General features: G+C 54.8%; 4 protein-coding genes across 4 annotated transcripts; 1 reads left to right on the top strand and 3 right to left on the bottom strand.

The window, feature by feature from the left end:
* Positions 1–1,568: 1,568 nt before the first annotated feature.
* Positions 1,569–2,720, bottom strand: LOC125512494 (uncharacterized). The gene has a single exon (XM_048677591.2). The coding sequence runs from the start codon at positions 2,663–2,665 to the stop codon at positions 1,715–1,717; it is 951 nt and encodes a 316-aa protein (XP_048533548.1). The 5' UTR covers positions 2,666–2,720; the 3' UTR covers positions 1,569–1,714.
* Positions 2,721–4,876: 2,156 nt separating this feature from the next.
* Positions 4,877–5,533, bottom strand: LOC147965973 (uncharacterized). Its single transcript, XM_087530673.1, has one exon. The coding sequence runs from the start codon at positions 5,531–5,533 to the stop codon at positions 4,877–4,879; it is 657 nt and encodes a 218-aa protein (XP_087386799.1).
* Positions 5,534–8,103: 2,570 nt separating this feature from the next.
* Positions 8,104–9,275, bottom strand: LOC125514501 (protein CURVATURE THYLAKOID 1A, chloroplastic). The gene is made up of 5 exons (XM_048679843.1): positions 9,008–9,275; positions 8,831–8,925; positions 8,619–8,726; positions 8,427–8,498; positions 8,104–8,314 (listed from the first exon to the last, which is right to left on the bottom strand). Exons 1-5 carry the CDS (start codon positions 9,123–9,125, stop codon positions 8,243–8,245), a joined length of 465 nt encoding a protein of 154 aa, XP_048535800.1. The 5' UTR covers positions 9,126–9,275; the 3' UTR covers positions 8,104–8,242.
* A 302-nt stretch (positions 9,276–9,577) lies between these two features.
* On the top strand, positions 9,578–10,842 carry LOC125512493 (membrane protein PM19L). Its single transcript, XM_048677590.2, has 4 exons — positions 9,578–9,890; positions 9,959–10,139; positions 10,237–10,282; positions 10,400–10,842. The coding sequence occupies exons 1-4, from the start codon at positions 9,761–9,763 to the stop codon at positions 10,601–10,603; spliced, it is 561 nt and encodes a 186-aa protein (XP_048533547.1). The 5' UTR covers positions 9,578–9,760; the 3' UTR covers positions 10,604–10,842.
* Positions 10,843–15,808: the final 4,966 nt, after the last annotated feature.

Below are 15,808 nucleotides of genomic sequence, written 5' to 3'. Positions count from 1 at the left end.
TTTGCGAGTCCATCCGCCACACGACCTGTGAGCGGGGCTACACTGACGAACAATATGAAGTACGTAAATAACAACATTCACAATTTTATTTTATTACCATCATTTGTGTTGAGTTTCATTCATTCATATATATATATATATGTATTGACCCCCTTCTTTAAATTAGATGTTTCGGAAGCGGGATGAACTCCTAGCACCAACTCGCATGCGAGCAATTCAAAAGGAATTGGCGGCATTCTTTCTTGACCACGTGATCGCTGAAGACGGAGAATACTATGTGGACCCTGAGTCCGTATGATTATATTTGTAAGAGATAATTATTGTATATATGTAGCCGGTAGTGTCGGATAGATATACGAGAACTTGTTGTTCGACCAATCTCTCGGAGAAGGAGAGGTGGTCGATATCACTTCTCTCTGTATGCATATATGTTCATGACGATCTTCTGTTTCCTTCGTTTTCTTACTAGCTAGCTAGCGTGTCTAGTCCTCTCTATACGTATGTATAGTACGTAGCGTCGACCAAGCACGGACATAAGAGAGGACACTTCTCTCTATTAATTATAGCTATCTAACACAATATATGAAACACCTAAATTAACCCCCCAAAACCCCAAACCCCCCCCCCCCCCCTTTCAAAACAAACAAAAACCCCAGCCACAGAAATGCTGACGCGTGGATGCCTATTGGTCCCGGTTGGTGCCACCAACCGGGACCAAAGGGTCTCCTGCCTGGGCTCCGCGCACAGGCCACGTGGAGGCCCATCTGTCCCGGTTCTGGATTGAACCGGAACTAAAGGGACAGGGCATTAGTACCGACCCTTTAGTCCCGGTTCCAGAACCGGGACAAAAGGCCCTTACGAACCGGGACAACAGACCCTTTTTCTATCAGTGACAACATCCGGACTGTGCGATCCAGATGCATGCAGACAGTTTTAGGGTCGGCGTTTGGGTATTGCCCTAATGAAAGTAATTTTCATGGTCCTATAGTGATAGTATTTATACATTGATAGTACCGAGAAGTTTGATTCCATCTAGGAGGTTCTCTATTTCAAGTTTCAAAAAAAGGGAGGTTCTCTATTTCCTTAGCGGATTAAGAGGGTCAAAATATAACTTTCAGTCTTGCTAAGTTACAGACATATGATCATTACCCTTCAACCGGGTTATTCTATTCCACTTCTTGATATAGAAAAAGACTAAAAGAGAATACTTAATAATACGGCGAAACATTTATACAAAACACCTATCCCGAGCACATGCAAGGGAACCGTAGACAGGCAAGTGAAATCCAATCCACGAAATAATTTGATCAATGGACGGCACCGTTGTGGGAAAGGTCGTAATTCCAGAGGAATCATTACCGCAAGGCGTAGTGGGGGAAGTCGAAGTCTCAGTCGACGCTATATCCGTGAGATCTTACATTGAGATCCGTGCAAAAAAATCAGTTTTTTTCTCTCTTATATGTTATGTCACTTAACTAAGACTTGATTAAATCTCAGTCGACTGAAACCTAGCCACACCCTAAAATTTTGGGCAGTTAAAATAGAGATTTTTTATGTACAATATGCCATGTCCAAAAGGTCGTATATATAGTTATATGCAAGAAAGTATATATATTACATATGGTAGGAGCATGCATTCCGAAAAATAAACATATAGTAATATACAAGCAAGTCAATTACATGCCAACACCAATCGGTGTGACAAGTAGAATGATCAAGCGTTTGCTTCTTCCGTTGATAACTTGGTGTATGCAGTATCCCCCAGCTGGCTGTCGATGTTCTCCCTGCGCTCGTAGTAGAACGCGGTCATGGCGCAGACGGCGAACAACTGCACGAGTGCCATCAGAACGGCGTACACAAAACCTAAGAGCAACCCAACAGCCACGCTATTACCCGCGCAAGTCCTCGCGAGCGTGTGCACCGGCGAAAGGACGCTGGCCAGGGCACAGGTAACGGCGACGTACAGCACGACCTGCCACTTCTTCCCCTTCGCCAGCCTACACGCCCTGCCTAAGGCGGCTGCGCCGTGGCAGCCGGGCTCGGCCACCGCCACGACGACGCTGAAAGAGCAGACGAAGGAGAAGTACACGAAGGAGATGGCCGCGGAGAGGACTAGCAGCGACGCCAGGATGAGCAACACGAAGTACTGCTTCGCCATGAGAACAACGAGAAGCGCCCCCATCAACGCCAGAAACACGACGTAGACGATCTCCAGGACGTAGACGAAGGCGAGCGTGAGCAGGGGGCCCTTCAGCTGCGCCTTAGCTTTCCCGAGGAGCTCGCTGAAGGTAGCACGCTGCTCGCCGGAGTACGTCAAGACGGTGGCGAAGAGGAGGAGGATCCGGACGGCGGAGCTGACGACGACCGCGAACAGCAGGTACCCCGCGCTTACGAGCAGGAGCTCCTTGGTGTCATCCTGGATCTCCTGTACGAGCTTGGCGTACTCCAGGCTGCCGGGGTCGGTGCCGTTTAGCGCCTTGACGTCGAGCTGGATCTCGTCGGCGAGGGGCTGGACGGCGAGGTCGCTGCCGAGGAGGAGCAGCGTGGTGGAGGCGACGATGATGGCGCCGACCGCTATGAAGAGCTTCCGGTTGCGGGTCGGGAGGAGGAGGCCTTCCTTTAGGAAGTTGAAGAACGAAGGTGCCGTGCTTTGACTGGTCGCCATGGCTATGGGTTGTGTAAGCTAGCTTCAAATGACCTCGATGATGCTGAGAGAAGAGAGACGCGCAGATATATAGTACGCATAGCAACGATCGAGGGCCAGCAACTGGGTATGGGTAAGCAGGATATTGGATAACGCGTGGCGACTAGCGACTAATGAGTAATGAATGAACATAGTTTATGGGGAGACTTTGATAATTTGGTGTTGTGACAGAGTCAGAATAGCCACGAAGGTGGGTATTCTGACCGTTTAACGCGGTGTGACTACTTTAAAAAACGGTGTATAAGAGCATTGTGATGAATAATGTTCTGCCGAATTTACGGTATAAGGTCTTACAAAAGGGTTTGTTTAGGAGATATAATTATGTCACATCTAACTTAATGTCCACTATGTTTGGTCTGTTTTTTTTTGTCCCAGCTTTTCTTTTTTGTTCCTTGTTGCTACATTACTTGTGGGAGATTAGATACATGTGATATCCTTAGAAAGAGAGAAGTGCATATTTCAACCCCAAACTCTTGCCCTGGTCTAGTTTACAACCCCAAACTCCAATGCCGTCTAAATTACAACCCCCAACTCTCAAAACCGGCTAGGATTCAACCCTCTCCTCTCTGTTGACCGGTTTTGACCAGTCAACAGGTCCAGTCAGCATGCCACGTTAGCAAAAAAATTTAAATCTGTAAAATCAAAAAAAATCCAGGAAAAGAAATAAAAAAATCAAATTTGCAGGAAAAAATCAGGGAAAAATAAAAAAACGAATTTCCGAAAACAAAATTATCAATATTTCCATGAAAAACCAAAAAATACTTAAAATAAAAAAACTCCAGGGAAAAATTTCAAATTCCCAAGAAAAATATTTAAAAATTTAAAATAAAAAAGTTCAAATTTCTAGAAAAAGTAATTTCCAAAAAAGTTATTATTTTTATTTTTTCCCGAAAATTACAGGAAAAGTTCTCGAATTTTTTTCGCAAACTTTTTCCCCAGGAAATTTTATTTCGGATTTTTTTTCTCGATCTTACAGATTTTTAATTATATTTTCTTGAAATTTTGAATTTTTTTCTGATGTGGCATGCTGATTGGATCCGATGACTGGTCAAAACTGGTCGCCCCTGGTCAAAACCAGTCAACAAGGAGGGGAGGGTTGAATCCTGACCGGTTTTGAGAGTTGAGGGTTGTAATTTAGATGGTATTGAAGTTCGGGGTTGTAAATTAGACTAAGGCAAGAGTTCGGGATTGAAAAATGCACTTCTCTCCCTTAAAAAACATCTAGATGCGAATTAGACAAACTGTTTACAAAAATGCTAGACACACAGACTAAATCGGCGGAACTTTACGGATTAGCTTGTCGAGTTTTCATTGCGCTAAAAAAAACCTACTCCTAATTAACCGGACCCCCTAGTGATATAGCAGAGTATATGAAGGCAAAACGTGTCATGGCCCGCCCTACCCGAGATAAAATAAATTTACTTATCCTCAGTCCACTCCCAGAGAAGTATGCATCTGATATTTTTATATATGAGGGCAAAACGTGTCATGGCCCGCCCTACCCGAGATAAAATAAATTTACTTATCCTCAGTCCACTCCCAGAGAAGTATGCATCTGATATTTTTATTCTTGTTATTAGCCGGCCTGAATGCACAAGTCTTTATTGTTGTTCGCAGCCTGAATGTGCAGCCTAGTCTACGAGCAGACCAAACCAGCATGCCTCACATCTAGTAGTAGCAATGCATCATCTCAAATTGACAATAGCAGAAATTTTAAACGTACGAACCAATTTCCTACGGGCTAATCCCCACTAAACTCAAAGTAAACCACCCGGTTCTAAGTAACACCCCCCACCCCTCCGCCCAAGACTTAGCTTGGTCTTGGCTCGCCATGTAATGACAATGACCGTGACATATTTGCGGAGGCCACCCAAGTTACCCTGGGAGATGAAAACAAGGCTAGATTTTGGGATTATCCTTGGCTACAGGGCGTTAGAGCATCTCCAGCCGTTTGCCCTCCAGGGCGTTAAAAAAGAGTGGTCTGAGGGCGAACCGGCGTTAGTTCGGCCTCTGGGGGCGACCTAGCTCCCAGTCACGCCCCCAGGCGCCGCCCCCAGGACGCGAAAAATTCGAACTTGATTGTTCCCGCTCACAAAAGGCACCACAAGTCGGACGATCGCAAGCCACAGTTCGGCGTACAAAAAAATAGAGCGGCAGAAGTTCGCGTGCGCATCACTCGGCGGGTTCTGCCCCAGGCGTCGGCGGAGTTGGCGTGCGCGGGCTTGGCGGTGTCGAAGCAGTCTCTGCGCTGGGCGGCGTCGGCGCGGCTTCGGTGGTGCTGGGCGTCGTGGAGGCGTCGTCACGCGGGCTTGGCGGCGGCGGCGGCGGCGGCGGCCTTGTCGAGGGAATCTGGTTCAGGATGAGGCCACGCTCCGCCAAATACCACGCCTTGACCGCCTCGTCGGTGCTCTGGAGTATGTCCGCCCCGCCCAGCAGGAAAGCCAGGTCGGTGTTTCTCTTCTTTGCGGCGACGTTCGTCCGGAGCAGGTCGATCTTGACGGCGCTGCTCGACATCAACGCCGACCACCGCGCCTTGGTCTTCTCTTCACGAAGGACGGCCCGAGCCTGCGCGTCGGCGAGGCAGTGCTCGATGGACTCCTGCACTCGAGCGGTGGCCGCGTCGGCGTATTTCCCCTTCTTGGCAACTTTGTTGCCGTCCGGCCGCCCTTTCGATGCGCCAGGAGTCGGCGCGTCCGGCTTGTAGGTCTCCTTGGCCTTGTCGAGGGTGCGCCGGACTTCCGCCCACTTCTCGCATTTGTCAATGCGCTTATAGACGTGGAGGTACTTGAATTCGGTGTCGCTGTTGCTCTGCCGGTACAGGGTGAACATGCGCAGCAACTGCGCGGAGGGACAAACAGTTGGCGCGCGTACACGGCGAAGAGAGGCGGGAGGCCGGCATGGCATACCTGATCCTCGACGCTGGCGTCGCTCTCCGGGCGAGCCGCGACCTCCTCGACGACCCCATGCCATTTGTTGCACGTCCCCTGGATACGCCCCCAATGGTTCGCCATCGCCTTGGAGCCGCGCTGCATGTAGACGCCTTTGAAGTAGGGGTCGACGAGCTTGCGCTCGTCGAACTCGGCCTTGATGTGGTCCCAGTACGTGTCAATGCTCTGGTTCGTGCCGGTCGTCGGGTCGAGCCAGACGACTTTCCATGCTTCGGCGAGGCATTCCTCCTCCTTGGATGCCCACTTGATGCGCGGCTCGCCTGTCCTGGCCGCCCGCTTCTTCTTACGCCCCTTCGCCGTCGCAGGCGTCAGCTCCTCCTCCTCCTCCTCGTCCTCCTCCTCCTGCTCCTCCTGCTCGTCCTCGCTGTAGACGTAGCCGAGCTCGTCGTCCATGCCTCCGCTGAGATCCACCACCTCGTCCTGGGTGGCGAACCCGGGAGATGTGGCGGCCCCGGCCGAACCAGTTGCGATGATGTCGTCCATGTCGGACTCGGTCTCGTCGGTGTCGCCCAGGTGCGAGAAGGGCAGCGGGCCACGGCGTAGCGGGGGCGTCGGGGAGGAAGCGTAGGCGGGCAGTGAGTAGTTGTATGGAGGGTACTGCACGCCGGCGAAGGCGGGTGAGGGCGTGCGCTGGACCGGGTATCCATGGGGAAGGTGACGTTTGGGTTGAACCCACCGTGCGCGTCACCGTCGGCGTAGCCCGGCGAGGGCGATGCCCATGGTTGCGGAGAGCCGATGCCTTGCTGACCCCAGGGCGCGTACTGGGCGTGGCTTCCGGATGGATTCATCATCCCCACACGAGCCGCCTCGGCCTCGATTTGGTCTGCCGAGGCAGCCGCAGTCGCGCGCGCCGCGTTGTCGCGGGCCTTCTTGGCGATGGCCCTGTTCCGCCGGTCGGCGGTGACAGCCTCCCGCCGCTGAATTTCCGCCCTCCACTCGGCGTTTGACATGCCCGGTGGCTTGGTCGGCGGCGCCCTCGGCTTCCTCTGCTTCGGCTGGGCGACGGAGGCGGTCGCGGTTGCCGCCGCGCGGCGGGGGGGGGGGGGGCAACGTACTTCTTCGGTGGCATGGCGTCCGGCTGGGAGGGAGGTGAGCGGGAGGGAGTTTGGCGGGAGGAAGGAAGAGTACGGGAGGGAAGTGGGGAAAACGCGGGAAGAAATGGCAGGAAGAGGCGCTCGCCTCGCTGACAGGGCGGACCCACGCGCCCTTTTCGCTTGTGCCGGCGCCCCAGGCGCCCCCCAGAAAGCCGGGTTCGGCCTGGGTCCACCGGCACCAGTTTCGCTCCGAGCCGGTGAAAAACGGGCTTCTGGGGGCGCGACTGGACCGTGTTTTCGACGCCGGCGCGGCAAAATCGTCTGGGGAGGGCCTGTTGGGGGCGCGGTTGGAGATGCTCTTAGGCTGAGAGGCGTCTCCCTCAATCTCTTGGAGCTCTTCCGCAAGACGGGGCTATTTAGTTCCAGCTACATCTTACCACACTTTGCCACACCTAACTTTAGGCAAATTTGATCAAGTTAGTTAGGTGTTCGGTTCTAGCCACACCTAAGGCAAGATTTTTTTTATGAGCAGTGAACCCCACGCGTCATAGACATAAAAAGTATGGTAAGATTTCCTTTGGCAAGCCAAAGTATGGCTAACAATTTAAGCAATTCAACTAAGACAAATGTGGCAAAAATCATGTGACAATACATAGCAAATATAATCACAATTCAAACAGCCCCTTCGAACTGCACGGCTAGCATGCCTACGTTGGATAACTCATGGGTCCACCAGATTGACACTCACCGTGGTTTGTCAATAGAGCATATCCACGGGTTTGTTGCCCTTAGGGAAAATCTTACTCATATTGATCACCTCACCTAAGGAGTCCTGAACACCATTATCTGGAAATTCATTGTCAATGGGGAGTACTCGACGACCTCGGCATACAAGGTGCAATTTGTTGGGCTGACCTCCATGGCCATGGTTTTCACAGTGTGGAGTGCCTAGGCTACCCCACCCCAGGTGCAATTTCTTTGCCTGGCTTATCATCCAGGATAGAGTATGGGCGCGCGGTCGATAGGTTGCTTCGTCACGAATTGCCAAATCATTGGTTGTGCCCATTATGTAAGCAATTCCAGGAGTCTGTGGTGCACCTCATTTGTCACTACAGATAAACGTGACATATTTGGTCGGATGTCACTATCTGGTTTGGGCTCTATCAGATCATGACTTTAAATTGGCTCCTAGTGACCTCGGTGAAGGACTAGCCGGTCGACATTCTCCTCCTCGACAATGCTTGTTAGGTGAGAAGTTTGAAAAGAACGGAATGTTAGTCTTGCGCAACCTCAGTGCCCCGGCGATGGTGATTATCTGAAGATCAAAGAGGAGGATAGGCTCTGTCCCTGGCTGGGCCTGCACACTTGAGTACTGTAATGCCACAAGAGTAATTGCTTTGTTTTCCTACTTGACGGATTTTGTCTAAATGTTCTTTCTTAATCAATGAAAATGACAAGTCTCTTGCCTTGTTAAAAAAACAAGCAAACCCTCTGATAAGGGTTCTCTGAATAATCGTCAAACAAAATAATAACCCATACTACAACATTATATTCTTTTACTCTGCCTCTGTACCAGCAATGCTCTTCTTCAAGGACTCCACGTCGTCGGCCAGCTCTTTCCTGCGTTCCTGCAATAGTATTTTGTCCAAGATCATGTTAACGAATTACAAGTTTCTTGCAATCGAATTAGCTCTACCACCAGATACTACCAACTAGGCGAGCCCGTAACTGATCGCGCACCTTGAAGAGGAGGTAGCGGTACACGAACCATCCGCTGTAGCCGAGCCCAACAAGCTCCATGATCTTGGGAAGCTGCACGCAGAAATTATTCAACGTGTCATCGGTGCTCAAGTCTGATGAGTGGACACACGACATGATCGGTCGATCCAAGACGGTGGTCATGGTCATGTACTCATGTATGAGCGTACGCACCAGAGGCAGAGAGTTGATGGCGCCGACGATGACCGAGGAGAACCATACGGCGACGATGGCGCCGCCGGCGTACGTCAGCACGGTGGACTTGTTCTCGACCGCGTCCCACTGCGACAAAGCAAACAACACGTACGCACCGTTGCTCAAGCCGATCAGCTCGCCGTTCTACGTACTCCCCAAATACGTATTAGCGCCTCCTGTTCTGAGAGTACCTTGGCTTTCAGGTCGTCGACGAGCTCGTCGCCGCTCGCGGCAGAGGTGTCATCGGAGGAGGCCTTCGCCCGGAGCAGAGAGAGCCGCGGCGCATCTGGTTAACACATCGTACTAATTGTTAAGGCGTCTACGTATCTGAGGTGACAAGATGAACGCAGTATAGGTACCGTCCGCACCTTGGAGGCGACGAGGGGAGAAGTGACGCCGTGGGAGAAGAAAGGTTGGCGGCGCGCCGGCGGGGAGGCGTGCTCCTGCTACACCCAGAAGCGCCGTAGAGCACGCCGTTGCGGCCATGTTCTCACCTGCAAGCTCTTCTCTGGCTCTGGCCTACGCTGACACCCTCCTAGTCCTGCGCGTCCCTGGGCCTCTCTTTCTCCTTGTGTCCCGGGCGGAATTTGATTTGATGCTTTTGCGCGGTGATCGGCCACATGGCAGGATGGTGGGCTCTGATTGGCCGGCTGCCTATCTTAGAAATCTGTGGCTGGCCCCCAGCGTTTGGTTGGCTGTCCTAGGTACAGAGGTCTCAGCTCACAGCTCCGTACTCCATACCAGACCACATTGTCCCGTAGGAGTACATCGGTGGGCTTACCTCGTCCATGAAAGCTGCAACGGCGGCCGGCAGTCGCCGTCCGAAGCTGGCCCATGTTACTATGTACGCGTGCCTTTGCGTGGCACACGGTTCTAGCGCGGGGCCCGTCCTCCATGCTAGCTTCGCGTGCACAACAGCATTGCCGTTGCACGAAGCTTTTAGTTCGCGTCATCACAAACACACCCCGCAATAAAAGATTCATTTCATGCTTGCAGTTCCACTGACACTAGTAACATAGCGACCAGAGTCACCGGATCAATTTGCAGTTGCAGACACTCGAGACCTGCGGCCTAGGCTAGGTACTAGCATTCGTGGCCGGGGAGGTAGCAGTGGTGGATCCATGGCCGTGGGCGCGGCGAGCAGGCGGTACATCGGGCCCCTGCTGTGCATCAACCTCGTCATGCACGCGGCCGTCCTCGGCATCGCCGGCTGGTCGCTCAACAAGTTCATCGACCGCGAGACGCACCGCCGTACGTAGTACGTCCTTGCGTGCGACATGATCGATCTGGTCTGGTTAACGACGTGACGCGGTGTGCAGATCTAGGAGGCAACACGGCGACGGGGTACCTGCTCGTCTTCTCGCTCATGGCCGGGGTGGTCGGCGCCTGCTCGGTGCTCCCCGCCCTGCTCCACGTCAGGGCGCCCTGGCGCAGCGAGAGCCTCGCCGCCGCCGCCTCCACCGTGCTCGTCTCCTGGGCGCTCACCGCCCTCGCCTTCGGGTTCTCTTCTACACTCTCACCGCCAGTTTCACTCGCCATCTGCTAGTGATAGTACGTAACTCACACTGCCGTGCCATCTTTTCTTGAACATCTGCAGCCTCGCGTGCAAGCACATCACTCTAGGGAACCGAGGAAGGCGCCTGGTACGTCGTCGTCAGTCAATGCTAGTTCTACACGCACCGGTGGATCTATCCTTGTAAATTTTCTGCGTTTCCTCTCGGTGATTCTACTTCTGAACTCTGTGTTGGTCTTGCTAGCAGAGGACGTTGGAGGCGTTCATCACGATCTCGACGCTGACGCAGCTCTTCTACCTGCTTCTGCTCCACGCCGGCGCCTTGAGCGGGGTGCATGGAGTTGGACAGGCCTGCGGGAGCCACGGCGAAGCCTGCTGCCGCGAGATCCCTCGGGGAGAGCTCGCCGCGGACCATAAGACGGCGGGAGGGGTTCCGTCCCCGGATGCATGACCAAGCGTACTACCAGAAACTTGAATTGTACTGAGTGTCAACAACTGTATCGAGTGCAGTTCATCGGCCACTCGTATGGTAAGCAATTTGCCAGGCGCAGGATGACGTACTCGGATTTCTGATTATTTCCGTAGGCCCTTGGTAGAGAAATAACACTCAGGACAATAGGGATACATGTCATCTGAGACGCAGATGATGGAAATACAGACGGACTTTATCTACCACAAAGTGGTTTGATCTTATGTGTTCGAAAAATAAACACTCGATCCTCGATATAGTTTTTAGAGCGTGACGTTGGCAAATCCGGCGCCGAATGATCCATCAAACATCATGTCGGACAATCACGCTTCTCGCATCAAAACCCTTGCAAATCCATGCACGTCGGTCGATCGCACAGTTGTAATTTATCACCAATACAATGCAACAAAGCAAAATGAACCATAATTCAAGATTAAAACATGACAAAACGAAATTCAACATCCGGGCCGCGTCCGTTGTGGCAGCGGACGCTCTTTCCCCCTTGTACTCCCTGCGCAGATTGATCTCCCTCTTCCTCTTCTCAACCCAATTATTACCTTCCGGGTCCAAAAGATTTGCATCGATAAATATTATCTTCGGGTCCTTCGTGTCTCAAGAAAGTTGTAATATCTTCTGCTTGAGCTATATTGCTTCAAAAGTCCGGGCCTTCTCGAGCTCCCATTTGGCACACGCATCTTGCTTCTTAAGGTCTATATTCTCCCTCCCAATTTGTCAGAGTAATGGGCCACGGGTAGGCCAACCTGAGCCCATAACCTTTCAAAACATTGGGGCAGGCTGCGCCCCTCAAGACCACAGGGCGAAGAGCCGCCTCCTGGGGTGTCCACGGCAAGGCGGACGACTGCCCGCTCACGGCCGAGTCCCAGGGACGACTTCCAGAGAAGCCGGCTTTGGGGAGTCGGCCGGTGACTCCAACAACCCGTGACCTCATCGAAGGGGACGGGGCAGGGGCGTGGCTACAATGAAGCCCACTCCTCGCAGGCATGGCTACAACACGCCGTACTTGGGAAGATCTCCCCGCGGCGTGGCACTGTTGCCCGGGCGACCCTGACATCAGCACCACTGTACCAGGTCCTGCGCCCACGACGGCTTGTCTGTACGGCCTGGAGGCAGCGGGTCCCACCAGTCAGCGAGACCTCGGGAGACGGCGGGAGAACCGCCAGTCGGACCCGTCGGGAGTCGGCCTGGGGGAGTCGGCCGAGCCCTCCCCCGGGGCCCACGCACCATTAATCAAGAAGAGATGGGGAGTGGCCACAGTGATCACCCGCCAGGCGGCGGGGCTGTTGCCACGACCCCATGACCAAGCTTGCGTCATCAGGAGCACGGCTACAGTAATCAGCAGCCGGCAAGACCCGCCCGCGGCGGACGCGGCCTGTCGGCTCCGTACCAGACCAGTCGGCGGGCCCCAGCAGTCGGCGGAGAAGTCGGAGGTCGGAGGCACTGACGGCTGGGCCCGCACCCAGTCGGATTACCATTGTACCCCTAGGGGATAGGCCTATATAAACCCTCCAGGGCATCCATGCAAAGGGTTGGAGGCCAGTAGTTCGATACCATACTAGATAGAAGGAGAGAGCTAGCCTTACCCTCTCCTGCCACCAGACACCGCTCAAGGAGCAACCGTGTAAACACTTGACCATAGTGATCATGCGGAGACCTCGCAGAGCAGCAGTAGGGGTATTATCTCCCCGGAGAGCCCCGAAGCTGGGTAAGATTCGCCGGCGTGCATGTCTTCGCCTCATCCCGTTTCCAGGCACTGGCGACGTTCTACTCGCCCCCACCATGATAAGCCATCCGTTGGCATATGTCGCACCAAACCCCCGACATTTGGCTCCCATCGTGGGGCCTGGTGCACCGCCATCCGGAGATCTGTTCTGGACGGGAACCCTTTTCCTTCCTGGCGACGCAGCCAGCCAGGCACGCCAGACGAAGTTTGCGTCGACGCGCTGCGCGGCGTTGAGATCGCCTGCGCCGCCAGCTCCTTGGCCGAACTTGTCGGCGAGGTCCGCCTCTCCGACGAACCTGCGTCCGACGCAGGCGCAGGCGGCCCCGAAAACCTCCTCGCGGGCCTCCTCGATCAACTCCACGTTTCCGGCGAGCCTGCCGTAGACTTGGAGTCCGTAGGCTCCACCGACTCGATGCTGGTCGACTCCAACACCGCGTCGGTCGACGCGTTCCCCACCAACGTGGTGGTCTACGACGAACCTCTCCCCCACGCGGAGAGCGATGGAAGCACCGTCACTGAGGTGCTGGTCATCAGTCATGACGAGTCCCCTGGCGGAGGGGCGCCCAACTCACTCGGCACGGCGTTGCAAGACCTAGCTGCGCCCATTCCGGAAGATGCTGACGCAGATACGTTAGAAGCGCGCCGCCTTCAGCTTGTTGAAGGCGCGAAGAAGCTGGCCAGCATGAGATGCTTGTCAGAAGCTCACCAGCGGGAGATGGATCACGCTGTTGGCGGCTCGCCGGCCCCGGCAGGGTCCAGCCGCCTTGGCGCGGTTCAGCAGCGCGGCGTAGCCATCGCCAGCCTGTTTGGGGCTAGCCGCCCCGTGTATGCCACGCCAGCGGAGAACATCCGAGCCGCCCAGGCAGCGGCGGATGATCTGGACAATTTCGAGGGCGAAGAGCGCCGCCTCATGATGGAGCGAGTCCAGTGGCTCCTCGACGCGGCCGCCACGCAGAATGAGGCCGGCTGCCGCACGAAGGCGCCGCAGCGACCAAACGACGACCCGCGCCGAGATCAAGGCGCGACGTATCGGACGCCGACTGGCAGTGCCCGAGGAAGAAAGGACAAGGAGCCAGCGGTCAGCCACAGTCGGACTCGGATTACCATATAGCGCGACCGAGACGGCCGCCCGAGAGCAGTGGAACGACGGGACGACTGTCCGCCTCCCCCTCCCCGCAAGGAGAGGCGAGTCTCCCCGCCGCCTGTTGACCATCCGACTCTCGGTGACCGCCTTGGCCGCCGAGAGGGAGTTGGAGAGAATGACGCCCGCCACCGGATCGACCGACTTCACCGGTCCCTGGCGCTGGAAGAAGAAGATGAGCTGGGTCCGCCTTGTTTCGGGCCCCGCATTCGGGACGAGCCCTTTCCCAGAGGGTTCACGCTCCCAAGAGACACGCCCAAGTATACCGGCTCCGTGAAGCCGGAAGACTGGCTAGTCGACTACTCCACGGCTGTCAGCATAGCAAACGGCAACAAGCGTGTCGCCGTAAAGTACGTTCCGCTCATGCTCCAGGGCACAGCCCGGACATGGCTGAACAACCTAAAGCCCCGCAACATCAATAGCTGGGTCGACTTCACTGAAGCATTCGTCCGCAACTTCACCAGCACGTACAAGCGTCCTCCCAAGCCTCGTCAGCTCTCCTTGTGCGTGCAAGGTCCTGACGAGTCGACTCGCGACTACCTCACGCGTTGGGCTGAGCTCCGGAACTCCTGCGAGGGCGTGCACGAGGTGCAGGCCATCGAGTACTTCACAGCCGGGTGCCGAGAAGGCACCCTCCTCAAGCGCAAGCTCCTCTGCGACGAGCCAGAAACCCTCGACGAGCTGCTGATCATAGCGGACAAGTACGCTACGGCCGACTCCTCCATGAAGACGGAAATTCAAATCAGCACGACTGGCAAAGTAGCTCCTCCGGCTCCAAGAACTCCGGCGGCAGACGCCGGCCGGCGACAACAAGCGCAAGGCCCCGCAGCCGGCTTCCAGCAGCTGGCAGGTCACGACCGTTGAAGCCCAGCAGCCAGAAGAGCAGCCTCTGCCCAAGCGACAGAAAGGCGGCAAGCCGAACTGGTTGCCGGCCTTCTCCTACGAGCAGACCTTGGATGGACTTTGCAAGTTCCACAGCGGCACGAAACCATCGAATCACACCACCCGGAAATGCCACTGGCTCACCAGGATCGCCAAGGGAGACGGCCTTCTGCCACCCCCGCCTGCTGGGCAGCCGCCTCCGCCTCCGCCCCAGCAGTCGGCAGTCAGGCCAGTCGGCGCAGTACAAGACGAATACCCTGAAGAGCACGGAGCCTACGTAGTGTTCACCAGTATGGCTGACGATCAACGCATCAGGAGGATGCAGCGACAAGAGGTGAACGCAGTAGCCTCAGAGACGCCAGAGTTCATGCACTGGTCCGAGAGGCCGATCAGCTGGAGCAGGGCTGACCACCCAGAAGTGATGCCGAGTCCGGGCTCCTACGCCTTGGTCCTGGACGCCACCTTTGCCATGGACAAACGGGTCGCGCGTTTCTCATGAGTTCTGATAGATGGGGGCAGCAGCATCAATATCCTGTACAATGACACCATGGAGAAGTTAGGAATCAAGCAGAGACAACTTCAGAACAGCCGGACTGTGTTCCACGGTATTGTTCCTGGGCTCTCCTGCTCACCAATCGGCAAGATCCTGATTGACGTCCTCTTTGGGGATAAAGATCACTTCCGAAGAGAGTCTGTTTGGTTTGAGGTAGTGGACATTGAGAGCCCATACCATGCGCTACTTGGCCGGCCCGCCTTGGCCAAGTTCATGGCGGTCCCCCATTACGCCTACCTCAAGATGAAGATGCCCAGTTTCAGAGGAATTCTGACTATGGCCGGCGACTACCGGAAGTCGTCCGCTTGCGCGGCCGAGAGCAGTCGGCTGGCCGAGTCCCTGGTGATTGCAGCCGAGAAGCGACTCCTTGAGCGAGTTGTGGCGATGGCCGGCAAGCAGCCGGAGATATCGCCCGACCCGAAGGAGTCGGAAACCGAAGGTTCGTTCAAGCCAGCCAAAAGAGACAAAGAAGATACCCTTAGATCCGGAGCGCCCAGAGAGGTACGCCGTCGTAGGTGCAAACCTCGACGGTAAATAGGAAGGCGAGCTCGTCGATTTTCTCCGTGAGAATCGGGACATCTTCGCATGGTCTCCCAAGGACATGCCAGGTGTACCGACGGATTTCGCCGAGCACAAGTTACATGTACGATCTGATGCAAAGCCGGTCAGGCAGCCCCTGCGCCGCTTATCAGAAGAGAAGAGAAGAGTTGTCGGAGAAGAGATAGCCCGACTCCTAGCAGCCGGCTTCATTATGGAAGTTTTCTTCCCGGAGTGGCTGGCAAATCCGGTCCTGGTGCTAAAGAAGAACAAGCAATGGCGAATGTGTATTGACTACACGAGCCTCAACAAGGCCTGCCCCAAGGACCCATT

This window comes from Triticum urartu, chromosome 6A (genome assembly GCF_056163025.1).
Source record: "Triticum urartu cultivar PI428250 chromosome 6A, HENAU_Tu73, whole genome shotgun sequence".
Lineage (NCBI taxonomy): Eukaryota > Viridiplantae > Streptophyta > Magnoliopsida > Poales > Poaceae > Triticum > Triticum urartu.
This window is presented reverse-complemented; position numbering and strand designations above follow the sequence as displayed.